At 33.1% G+C, this 12473-nt stretch overlaps 1 protein-coding gene across 2 annotated transcripts in view; it reads left to right on the top strand.

The window, feature by feature from the left end:
* BMP5 (bone morphogenetic protein 5) overlaps nt 1-12473 on the top strand; it is a 115111-nt gene that overhangs the window by 73890 nt on the left and 28748 nt on the right. For both annotated transcript variants that reach the window (XM_082731239.1, XM_082731240.1), the window contains exon 3: nt 1321-1469. In XM_082731239.1, coding sequence (XP_082587365.1) covers nt 1321-1469 — 149 coding nt within the window. The remainder of the gene's footprint in view (nt 1-1320; nt 1470-12473) is intronic.

Genomic DNA, 12473 nt, shown 5'->3' with positions numbered 1-12473 from the left:
TCAATGGGATTAGGGTACCTGGATGATTTAAATAATCATAATGCCTTTATTTTAACTTCTCTAGGTTAGTGAAAGAATGAATAAATTAAGTTGAAATAAAGAGAATAAAGATGCAGCTTCTAAAATATTAAGAATCTCCACTCTGTTAAAAACAGTTAAATATTCGATGATAATAGAGTTTTCTTCTTAAATCATATATATGTGTACATATATATATATATATACATAATTTGTTTTTACTCAAAATTTGCTTTTTACATTTTGTAAGCCACCTTTGAAGTGACTTGTGTGATGCAGCTAGATGGCAAATGCAGAATAGTATTTAACATGGGTGATTATGACATAGCTTTGCCTTTCCTCATATAAGTAATATGTCCTTAAACAGATTCAGCACAGTATCAAAGTCAGAAAAATACGTAATAGTGTTTGAAGAAGAGCTGCTGTAAGGATTAAATGTTGGGCATGTGTAACTTTTGGATCAAAGGCTGCCTGTAGTAAGGATATCATAAATTAAGCAGTTCACTATAACTCAACAAATATTCATACATTTGGAAATTTAATGCTATAGTTAAGATTAACAAATGTTAATCACAGTGACCCTGCGGAGACTATTCTCAAACATACGTGTTCGTAATCATAGCTGATGTTAAAGCAAGTCAGGGTGTATCTGCTGCTCAATTTGTGGGATTCATCCTTTAGTCCAATGGTGTGGTCTGAGAGCCTCCCTTGGCCTCTGCTATCCGTAGAGTAAATTTATAATCAAAATGGAAAATGAAATGAAAAATAAAGATATACATTATATAATGGGGAAAAAACAGGTATAATGAAAATGAAAAATAAGGGAAAATTATCTCTAAGCAGATGCTTGCCTGCCCTTGCTCCATTGCTTTGACTGTCCACATTCATCGAAATTAGAGTAGCCACTTTCCCATCCATTTCTACTCAGTTTGGTCCTTGCTAGTGAACTTGCCAGGAAGGGCTACTTATAGACAAGAGTTTCAGGGAACACTGATTATCAGAGCCCAAATCTAGACCACTAAGTCAGTTTGTAAGGGCCAGCGAAGAGCAGGAAGATGGAAATTACTTTCCGATATTACTAATTTGCACCAGACTTGGGTTGTGGGCCCAACAATAAAATGTTCTGTATCTTATTACTCATCAATTGAGTCACTTGTTCCTCTTGTTCTTTAATTAACTTTTGTTATTTTTTTTATCTTTTATTATTTTAAAGAGTGCCTTTGAAATGTTTTCACTTAAGTATAGGAAATTATGGTCTTCGTTCACACTTTTAACTTTTTTTGTTGTTCTTTTTCTCCGTAGGGATGCAGATCTGTTCCTGTTAGATACAAGAAAGGCCCAAGCTTTAGATGTGGGTTGGCTTGTCTTCGATATCACTGTGACCAGCAATCATTGGGTAATTAATCCACAGAATAACTTGGGTTTACAACTCTGTGCAGAAATAGGAGATGGTAAGCAATGAATTTCAAATATTTTTTGTGACACTAGTTTTGACACATTGAGAATTATAGCTTTCTATATAATTTGACCAAGATAGAATAGATTGTTGTATACTTACGATGGGCAAGGTAGCATCTGCCATAGAATAGTGCAATATATTAATTAGTTAATTGGTTTATAAGCATATTTTCCCAACACACGTTTATTTTAAGAATTTGTAGTAGGCATAGAGGAGTAAAGAAGAATTAGATATTGTTTCTTGCTCTTAAGGAAAGAAGTTTTTAATCTAGTATTAAAGACCTGTGCACAAACAAGTAGGACTACAGTAATATAGTAGCTCCAAAAGAAAGCTATATACAAAGGGCTATGAATCTATGTCCTGGTTGTGATGGTAGTTATACAACTATGTAGTTTGTAAGAATTTATAAGCTGTGCATTGAAATAAATAAATATTATTATGTGTAAAATATATCTCAAAATAACTAAAAATACATATAATATATATATAATATATATTACATATAATATATATATATTATATATAATTATATATAATATATATATTATATATTACAGTTACATATAATATATATATTATTGAACACAGCTTTATATATATATTATGTATATAGTATTATACAGTGGTGCTAGGAGAACAGGAAAAGGAGCTACTAATAATACAAGGGGAGAAGGGAAGATGGAGATAGAAAGAAGCACAAAATCCTGTAGAAAATATCATTGTTAGGTCTTAACATATTCCAATATTGGGTCAAAGACAACGGCTCCAGAATCACCTGTGGGGTGGAAGGGTTTTTAGGAAATCTTCATTTTGAAGACGCTCCAGAAATTATTCCTGTGCTCACAAGTATTCATTGAGCACCTGTGTGTGGTGTGCTTGGCTAGATGCTGGAGATAAAATGGTAAGGAAGTGCAGAAACGGCCCCCTGAGACTTTCAGTTGAGTGAGTCTCGAGTAGTGATCACTTAGTCATATTAGTGAGATTAGCCCAGTGGATTTACAAGTATAGAACTGTGAATGAGTCTGAACTACAGTCGTAAAGATCAGGAAGACGTGACTGGGGGAAAAGGTCAGGGGCAGGCATTTCAGACAAATGGAAGAGAATGGGCAAAGACTGTGGTGAAAGGGGTCTTCGCACATTCCAGCAGGAGGCCAGGGAAGCAAGGCCAGTTTACTCAGAGATTGCTGTCCTTTGGTCACTCAAAGAGTCCAAAAAGTTTAAATCTAAATCTGGACTTTCAAATAATTTAAAATTATATTTTTCATGATAAGAGAATAGAACATAATTTATTTAATGATTTGTGAGTACTTTTTATCTATTTAAAAGTAGACCTAATGAATTTACATTGTGCTCTTGCCCCACATCCTGCAATGTGAGTATCAGGCCCAGGGAAGGTAGTTTATAAAAGGATGATTAATTAGAGGGCATGCCTTATTTAAGCTTTACTGCCTATAGTTTTCTGCAGGCTCAGACAATAGACACATTAGCTCTAGAGTTTGTCTTACTCCATCGTCTACTGTATTACACTAAAGCCTTGTTTAAAAAATACAGAGTTAAGTAGAAGTTGGGTGTGACTTGGGTCTCTTGCAAAGGGGTTTATTGCTATAAGCAATAGGACCTCACAGTAGCATTGTTTTACCTCTATAACCAGATTCACAGCATAAGAATAATACTATAACCAATGTTGGTACTCCAAGGATTGCATATATGAAATGAGGTTGACAGCTACAAATTAAATTTATTACAGAGTTCATCTAGTGAAAGCTTCATGCTTCAGATCTTGACCTAGAAAAAGAGTTCTTGGTGTTATTGATGAGTTTCAGACATTTTCCCACTACATCTAGACTTTTCCATAGATTTCAATTACAATGATGAATTTTAATTTTTTTAACGAACAATTCAAATATTTTATATCGTAAGCTATTTTCCAATTATGACTTTGAGATTACCATTAAGGATTTTCAGAGTTCAAGCATTATAAAGGAAGACAGAGAAAAGCCCATATTTAAATAATCTTGCAAGAATTCTTACAATGTTAAACTACTGTACATTTATGGTCAGAAATGTGACTGGGAAATCAGTACTGTGGGGGTGAGCAGTCGTTTCTTCCCTGGTATGTGGCCCAAACAAGAAAAATTAAATTAGTGGTGTGTGCTTCTCCCAGTCTTCTCCTTGGGGAGATGCTTGAAATGTTTAACTAAACAACTCAAGAGATCTGTGAAATATGATCAGCCTTTTCATTCCCTACCCACTCATACCCCACTTGAAAATTCTGAAATTTCTCTCTTGTTTTTCATCTCTTCTCAAGAATATGTTATATTTTGGAGTTCCTTTCCCCTGATTTATTTCTCTTATATATTAATTTTACTTTAAATTATTTTGGTATTATTTATGGGGGGCATTGTGTTTGCTTTTGAACCTAAAATGAATATTTCACCTTTTTTTTAAGACTTCCCAATCCTTTATTTAAGTGTTAGGTTGTCTATAGCCTTTGTTGCTTTTCTTTATCTCTTTAATATTGTCTGATATGAAAGTATTAAAATGGTTAAATGTGTTAGGCAAGCTGGCTTTGTGCATTTCAGCAATACTTAAAACAGATTTTCACCAGAGCTGGAGCATATTTGGCCTTGAGAAATAAAGTGACCCCCACCCCCCGGCACCTTAGTTTTGTTAACTGCAACCTCATGGAGAATCTACTTGTGACATTTCTCCATAAATATGAATAACCAGATGCTTCAGCTTATTATTGCTTCATTCATTGCTACTGCTGATGTTCTCAACACGATATTGTGATAGTGCTTCAAACAGAGCAGACAAACCCGATTCTGCGTACATCCACTTGTTGATTATCTACTTATCCATTTGTCTGACATAAAATTATTGAGTACCTATACAGGGAAGACATGTTAAAGGGCAATATAATCTTAGAGATGGACATAGGTAGCTAATTTTAGAAAAAGTAAAGTACCCTAAATGCTAAAAACAGTGCTATCCTCAAGACACTCCAGGAAAATGGAAGAGAGAGGGTTAATTCCAAATGGGACAGAGCCTATAGGTCTGTGGTTCAGGTAACTTTTAATCCAGGTCAGTGGAATAAGATTTTTTTAAAAAATGGAGATGAGAAGAGAGAGAGTTGTGGAAGTATGTGGAGTGGTGGTGAGATCAGGAAGAGGGAATTCATTCCTGGATGACGAAACAATGAGAGTAAATGCAGAGAATGGCAAAATGGCTTGGGATAGTCTGGAAAAAGTCAATAGTGCAGAGTCGGCTAGAGCAACTTTCACGTCTAAAATATGACTGCAGATTCTATTAGGAAAGTGATTTGGAGGCAAATCATAGAGGGAAAATGAAATCTCACTTATGTAGAATATATTCTTGTTGCTTGATCACACGTCATAAAAGAACCAGACCTGCGGCTTTACTCAATCACAGCAACACCATCGTGATTACACGTTTGAATGAATGTCAGTTTCATGAGGTCATAGGATGTGTATTGCTCCTTCACAGTCGCGCCCTCTGTGCTTGGTATAATGTAAGTTGTGGGTAGGCATTAAAAATGCGTATTGAATCATCACTGAATGAGTTTTCGATTTAAAAGACTTTTATACACCACGTGCCACTGAACACTTTACTCCTAGAAAACATTCCAAACTGTAACTTTTGGGTGATTATTAACCAAATCTGTTTGGTGTAACACAGGGGCAGAATCTTGTACCCAACTCACAGTAAAGCGGTTTCAGTCGTAAGGTGAGAAAATCAATGATGTATATTATTAAATTTTGATTATCCTGCTCCTGCAAAAAAAAAAAAAAAAAAAAGGAAAGAGGCTGAAGTTTGTATTTTGGAAATCAAAATATTGCTGAAATCAAAAGTTGCATGATGATTTGATGATTCTTCAGAGGAACTGAAAAAAAAATACCAGTTTATGAAGTACTTTTTTTTTTAGAAATTTGACAAATGAACTGCTGTGGATTTGGCAGGAGAGTCTAAGGATATTCTATTGATTTTCTTTTTTCATACAGAATAATTCTCCAAGCTCCACATGTTTGTTTCAGCAAAATAAAGCAAACATATGAGCAGGCTAACCAAAAAGAAACACTGCTGCTTCTTAACGGTCAAATCTGGAGATTCCAGACAAGTGGTTGGATCCACTTGTGCAAAATCAGTTTCAAAGTTCTCAAGTGTTCTCTCATGGTTGGTTAATAAATCTCTGTGATTAGTTATTTTTTTTTTTTAAGATTTTATTTATTTGTTTATTTGAGAGAGAGAGCATGAGCAGGAAACCTGATGCAGGACTTGATCCTAGGACTCCAGGGTCATAACCTGAGCTAAAGGCAGTCACTTAACCAACTGAGCCACCCAGGTGCCCTAAGTACTCTTTTTTTTAAAGATCTGTTTTATAATTTATTGTAAGATTTTCAGCTCACCAAATTATAAAAAATTTATTAATTATCTGACTTATTAGGTCTTTATTAAGATTGATGATAAAACTATGGTATCATTATCCTTTATACACATATACATACACAGTTTATTACACAGATAGCAATTTAAGCTTTTAAGGCTTAGAATTTCCCTCCAAACACTATAATTTCCCACTGTTTGATGCTTTATATAGTTTAAACCTTCCAAGTAAATTAATTCTTTTTTCAAACTTGGGTTTATAGAATAATTAGAGATGGAAAAACAAAGAGAGTATTTTTGGGTTCATTAGAATGTCTTTTAAAAAATCCTATGTTTTCAGACATTTTAGGTTTGGCAATACTCAGATTGAATTTTGCCAATGACTTTTTTTCTTTTCTATTCAAACCCACTTATACGTCAAAGAAAATTCAATCCGTATGTTCCTGATTCATTTGTATTCAAGTCATCAAAATGTTGTTTTGTCAGACTATTGTTTAATGTCCAAGAAACATTATAAAGTTCTTTTTTTTAAATAAAACTCTAATATCCATTTTTCTTTGAATGAAGTTGTGGCATAATCTTTAAACATATCAGGGTAAAAATTAAGATTTATAGATAGATATTTCAAAGTTTCACTTAATTTTATAGCCGAATCAAGAAAGCAGATTTCAGAGGTATTAAAGTTTCAATTTAAATTCCATTGTAATTGATACTTAAATATCAGATAAATAAACTTATTATTATTGTTACAGATAAGAGAATGTAAAGTTTTAATTCTTATTTTTTGATATTTAATTTAATTTAATTTAATTAAGGAGGATAAATAAAGACAATAAGTAGCTCCAATCTGGAAATACAAATTCTAAGAAGAAATAATTAGGAAAACTAGATTCAAATCTTGGCTCTGACAAGGTAGTTCATATTATAGCCATAGCATTAATAAAATCAGTATAATAGTAATAACTTGCAGGGACAGTGTGAGACTGTAAGATAGCAATAAAAGGTCTTTATGCTGAATATCAGGGTAAAGAGAATATACAGAGACTTTGCACTTATTCCAGGGGGGACTCATTTAATTTAGAATCAATTTCTTAATTTCTTTTTTTTTTCTTTTCTTCCTTTTCTTCTTTCTTTCCTTTTTTTTTTTTTTTTTTTTGACTAAGGAGGTTGTACAGATGACTAGATGATTTAAAAGAGTTTTAGATAAATTTGCAAATGATAGTCCACTGGAAAAAGGCAGGATTGTTGATATGTTCTTAAACGTCGAGTTGGCAGCACAGTGTATAGACAGCTGTGTTATTAGGCTCATGTCTAATAACTTTGGCTAATAAAGTGATTATTGGTAGGAAACTTTTAGATTAGTCCTGTATGGGATGTGAAGTCAATAGAAATGAGCACTCAGAGACGAGGATCATGACTGACTGATTGCTTACAGTGGTTAGATATTTATAGGTACCAGAGACTATCAAATTATCAGTACTTAATGTAGTACCTTTCTTGAGTCCCAATCATCTTATTCTTAGAAAATATAGATATTTGGGGAATAACTAATTGTTTCAATGAAAATAAGGGAAATAAGCTTTTTGTCACTCGATAGGCTTATAAATGTAGGGATAACTGATTAAAGGCTGGTCTATTTTACCATCAGAATACATTTCCAGGAGTGCCTGGGTGGCTCACTTGGTTGAGCATCTGACTCTTGATTTCCGATCTGGTCATGATCTGAGAGTCCTGAGATCAAATCCCGTCTCCAGCTTTGCATTTGGCTCTGAGTATGCTTAAGATTCTCTTTCTCCCTCTCCTTCTGCCCCTCCCCCCAGTGGGTGCATGGATGTGCAAGCTCTCTCTCTCCTTAAAATAAATAAATAAATCTTTAAAAAAGAAAAAGAAAAAATTTCCGACCCAAAGATGCTTTAGTATAAATTACTAGCATTTGGCTTCATAAGCTTATTAGCATCTAGATGGGTTCTTGCAAAATTGTAGAATTACAAGCCGTATTTTAATGTTTGTAGAAGATGTGGGTAAAGAAATATTGGTAGTCTTTGCTAAAGAGTCTTTTCTAAATATGTTATCCTGATATTTATAGCACACTGCGTAAAATCCCCACTATACAAATGCCATTTTCTATAAACTAATTGGAAGATGGAAGGTATCTTATGAGTTCATTGGAAGAACATCAGAGAAGTTCTTCCCGAAAAGTCAAGGAAACAAATCATTGTCCCACGCTAGGCAGTAGTTATATTTCCAGACATCATAAAGTGTCAAAATTAGAGCATTTTTTTCTGCTTGTTCATATACAAGTGTTTTCTCTGTTCTACTTTTAGAAATTACACATATCAGAACTTTTCTAAAAGCATATTTAATCTATTATTTTCACCATTATTGTGCAGACTTAAAAAAACACATTGACTTTACTTATTAGCACTATTAGATTGAAAGTGGGTATTTTTGAACTTTTATTGCCCAGGGTTCTAACATGTGGGTTTTTTGTTGTTGTTGTTTACTGCTTGAAATTGACAGCTGCCTCATGTACATTAATAATAAGGAATGGAATTAATCATTTTTTCTACAGCCTTGAGGTGTGTGCTAATTGCTCATTTTTCTTACTATGTGCAGAGTAATTTAACCTACTGATAAAAATCATCTTCAAAATTGCAGTGTCCTGTAATTTTTTTTAAATACACTGTGTTAAAAATTGGATTTTCCTAAAATTCCATGACATCTTTTGAATTACAGAATATATATCTCTCTTTTTTTTTTTACTTTTCAAACTTTTTTTTTAATTTTTTAAATTTAAACTTAATTAACATATAATATATTGTTAGTTTCAGAGGTAGAGATGGATGATTCATCAGTGTTGTATAATTCCCAGTACTTATTACATCACATGCCCTCCTTAATGTCATCACCCAGTTACCCCATCCCCTAACTCCCCTCCTCTCTAGCAACCCTCAGTTTGTTTCCTATAGTTTAGAGTCTCTTATGGTTTGTCTCCCTCTCTGATTTTGTCTTGTTTTATTTTTCCTCTCTTTCCCTAAGATTCTCTGTTTGTTTCTTAAATTCCACATATGAGTAAGGTTATATTCTAATTGTCTTCCTCTGGTTGATTTATTTCACCCAGCATAATACCCTCTAGTTACATCCAGAATATATATTCCTAATTAGGAAAATATATCCTAGTCCTCATGTCATTATATATTAAACAAACGTACAAGGTACTAAAGATTCATTTACCTTTGTGGAATGCGAGTATGTTTATGTGAGGCAATTGAAGAGTTCTTAATGTAATATCCGCTTAAATTTAATGTCCTGGAATCTGCTTTCTTAAAATGGAAATATTTGGTTATATAAGTTTGTTGTGTTACCCTTAGGATTCCTAGGACAGTCGTTTTTACCTCAGGGGAAAAATCTGTAAATTAAGCCCCTGTGTTGTCAGATGACTATTTATCTGTGTCAAGGATCCAATGATCTATGTGGTTAGTTAATCTGAATATCAGCTGACATAGTGCTAATAAGTAGCAGAAGAAATTCAGAGATCAAGGGTGGTATTTTTCTTTTTGTCCTGCTGTTTTGACTGCAGTTTCCCATTATTTATCTAAGTTCAAAAAGTTGAATTATGTCTGCTTATCAGAGGATCTTTTAAACATTTTGAGATTTGATAATATTCTCTTCCCTTATCTGAACTTTATCTTATAAAGCAATTAAGTCACTTTTGTTCATAAAACCATATGGCTCCTGTTAGCTGAATTTATGATGATGACAATTGGTTTCAAATAAATAAATGAGTCTCCATATCCAAGAAATGGCAAGAATCACATATCTTGCTAAATGTTCTGAAAATAAGAAGGAACATATACTCCTATGATTTGTTCTAGGTAAATATTAGTATAAATGAAGTAGTTCTTTATGTACTGTTTAATGTTAAGGATAATTAGAGCATACTTGCTTGACTTTTAGATGAATATGTAAGAATAAATTAGGAAGATAGCTGAAGAATAGTTAACTTCAGATACTTACATAAATAAATAAGTAAAAATTGAACTTTTACTCCACAGTCCAGAAATTAAATCAATGTGGAAATTTTAAAAAGATAGCTGATTTAGGTACAAGGAAAAAAATGCCTAATAAACGGAAGTTGATGACTACAGAATAATTTGTACTGTGAAGTGATGAGCTAAATATGACTGGAAGAATCCACCATTTATTTGACATTTTCTGTAGGCATCATGAGATTTCATGAAATAATTTATCAGGTAATTGTAATTTATGAGCTTAGATTTATACTTCAACCTTATACATATATAAATATTATGTTCAGAGAGGGTGCAGTGAATAGAAATGTGCCATCTTAAAGGAGCTCAATATTAAATAGTTACATTCAAACCAAAACTCAAGATATATAAAATTAGAGATGGAGAAACTGGTAAGAGAAGCAAGAAATGTTAGCTCATGAACTTTCTATCTTTTGAGGTAACTGCGGCATGCATGTATGTGTGTGTGTGTGTGTGTGTAGAGAAAATATTCAGTCATAAACACATTCTCAAGGAGTCATGGAGGAATCAGATATAAGTTCTTCGTTGATAATCTATAATTGTTAATTTCTAGAGTGGTCTTGTGACAGAATTTAGAAAGATTATACTTTCTTTTATGTTAAGGGCCACAGTAACATTTTCAGTATTGTAACAAAACATAAAACTTAATCTAAATTTTTCTAGAATATTTTCTTTAAAGTGGCTTCTGTTTCTATCATATTTCTACAGAATTTCAAAAACATTAAAACATAAGTTTATCTATGGCAGTGTATTAGTTTCTAAGAAACATGCTTTGTATGATTCAAGTCATGGAGTGATATTTATAAGATGGCTAAAAGAAACAACTGCATTGGTCATTTTATGTGAATGTTTCAGAAAAGTTCCCATTGAGAAGAATTCCATATCTTTTTTACCATATCTTTATGGTAAAAATGACTAGATGTCTACTGAAAATAAATATGACATAATTTCTCTTGGGGTTTAAAAATCAGTATTGTTAATTTTCCAAACCCATGTAAGCTGTGACCTATGGGTTTTCTAACCCGTGTAATGCATTAAAGAACATCAGAGAACATATATCTTTCCTCTAGGCTTCAGAATTTTTTACTGTTTTCCCACTGCATAAAAATGAGCAAAATCATCAATAAGCCTTTCATGACCAGGATAACTTAACGTAAATATTGGAGCACTGGTAAATTTGTGCTTTGCTCAACCCAAGACGTTACTAATTCTCTTATTAGTCATATACAGTTTTCATAAACTATACTTCATGTATTTTCCAACTCACTCTATTTTTCAAAATTTACTTTCTATCTACATAAAAATCTGTTTTTTTCAAGATTGTATTTATTTATTTGACAGAGATCACAAGTAGGCAGAGAGACAGGCAGAGAGAGAGAGGAGTAAGCAGGCTCCCCACCGAGCAGAGATCCCAACGTGGGGCTCGATCCCAGAACCCTGGGATCATGACCGAAGCTGAAGGGAGAGGCTTTAACCCACTGAGCCACCTAGGTGGCCCACAATCTATTTTTTTAATATCCTGATTTTCACAGTGTTTTTTACTGACATCAATTATTCTTTCATGTTAATATTTTATTTTATTTAGTTCTTTATGATTAATCTGAGTTTTACTTCCTAGATACATCTTTAGTTCATTCTAGATAAATATTCAAACCATGTGTTTGCTGTGATGGTCAATTGCAATAATATTAATAACTAATGGAAACTAACATTTACTGAGAGCTTACTGAATGCCAGGCATTTTGCTAGCTCTTTTTTTTTTTTTAAGATTTTATTTATTTATTTGACAGAGAGAAATTACAAGTACACTGAGAGGCAGGCAGAGAGAGAGAGAGAGAGAAGGAAGCAGGCTCCCCGCTGAGCAGAGAGCCGGATGCGGGACTCGATCCCAGGACCCTGAGATCATGACCTGAGCCGAAGGCAGCGGCTTAACCCACTAAGCCACCCAGGTGCCCCATTTTGCTAGCTCTTTAATGTCTACTTCATCTTCACGATTATCCTATTTTATACATGAAGAAACTCAGCCTTAGAAAGCTGAAGAATTTTGCCCATGAATCTAACAATGACTTATTTTCAGAGCCAGGTTTAATATACTATGATTTTCACAAATTATATGAATTTTGTACAAATTCTAAACTGAAAAAATAAATGTATTTTTTGAATTTCCAAATTTAAAAATACTATTAATAATGATCGTTATGGGACAAAGTTGAAGTTTGTGTTGGCTCTGTTGGGAGTCACTTTTGGGTTTTTGTATTTTCTGTCTGGAATTGAATTGTGATCTGCCCTACAAAAGGTAACAGCATTTTAACCATATTTTTTGTTTTCTAAATTTAACTACTTCAGCATTTCTTTCAGCCCCTTACATGATTATAGTTAATTTGATAAATTCATAAATTGAGAAGGTAACTTTTTCTCTGCCAGTGATTCACTTCAACATGTAATTAAATTAGCCAAATTTAATTTCTTTATTTTGAATTTAATAATGAACATCCCTTTCCCTTACATACAATGTCTTTCACTAATGTATTTTGATAGGT

The sequence above is a fragment of the Mustela nivalis genome (assembly GCF_964662115.1).
Source record: "Mustela nivalis genome assembly, chromosome: 5".
Lineage (NCBI taxonomy): Eukaryota > Metazoa > Chordata > Mammalia > Carnivora > Mustelidae > Mustela > Mustela nivalis.
Note: the sequence above shows the minus strand (reverse complement) of the source record. Positions and strands in the feature narration are given on the sequence as shown.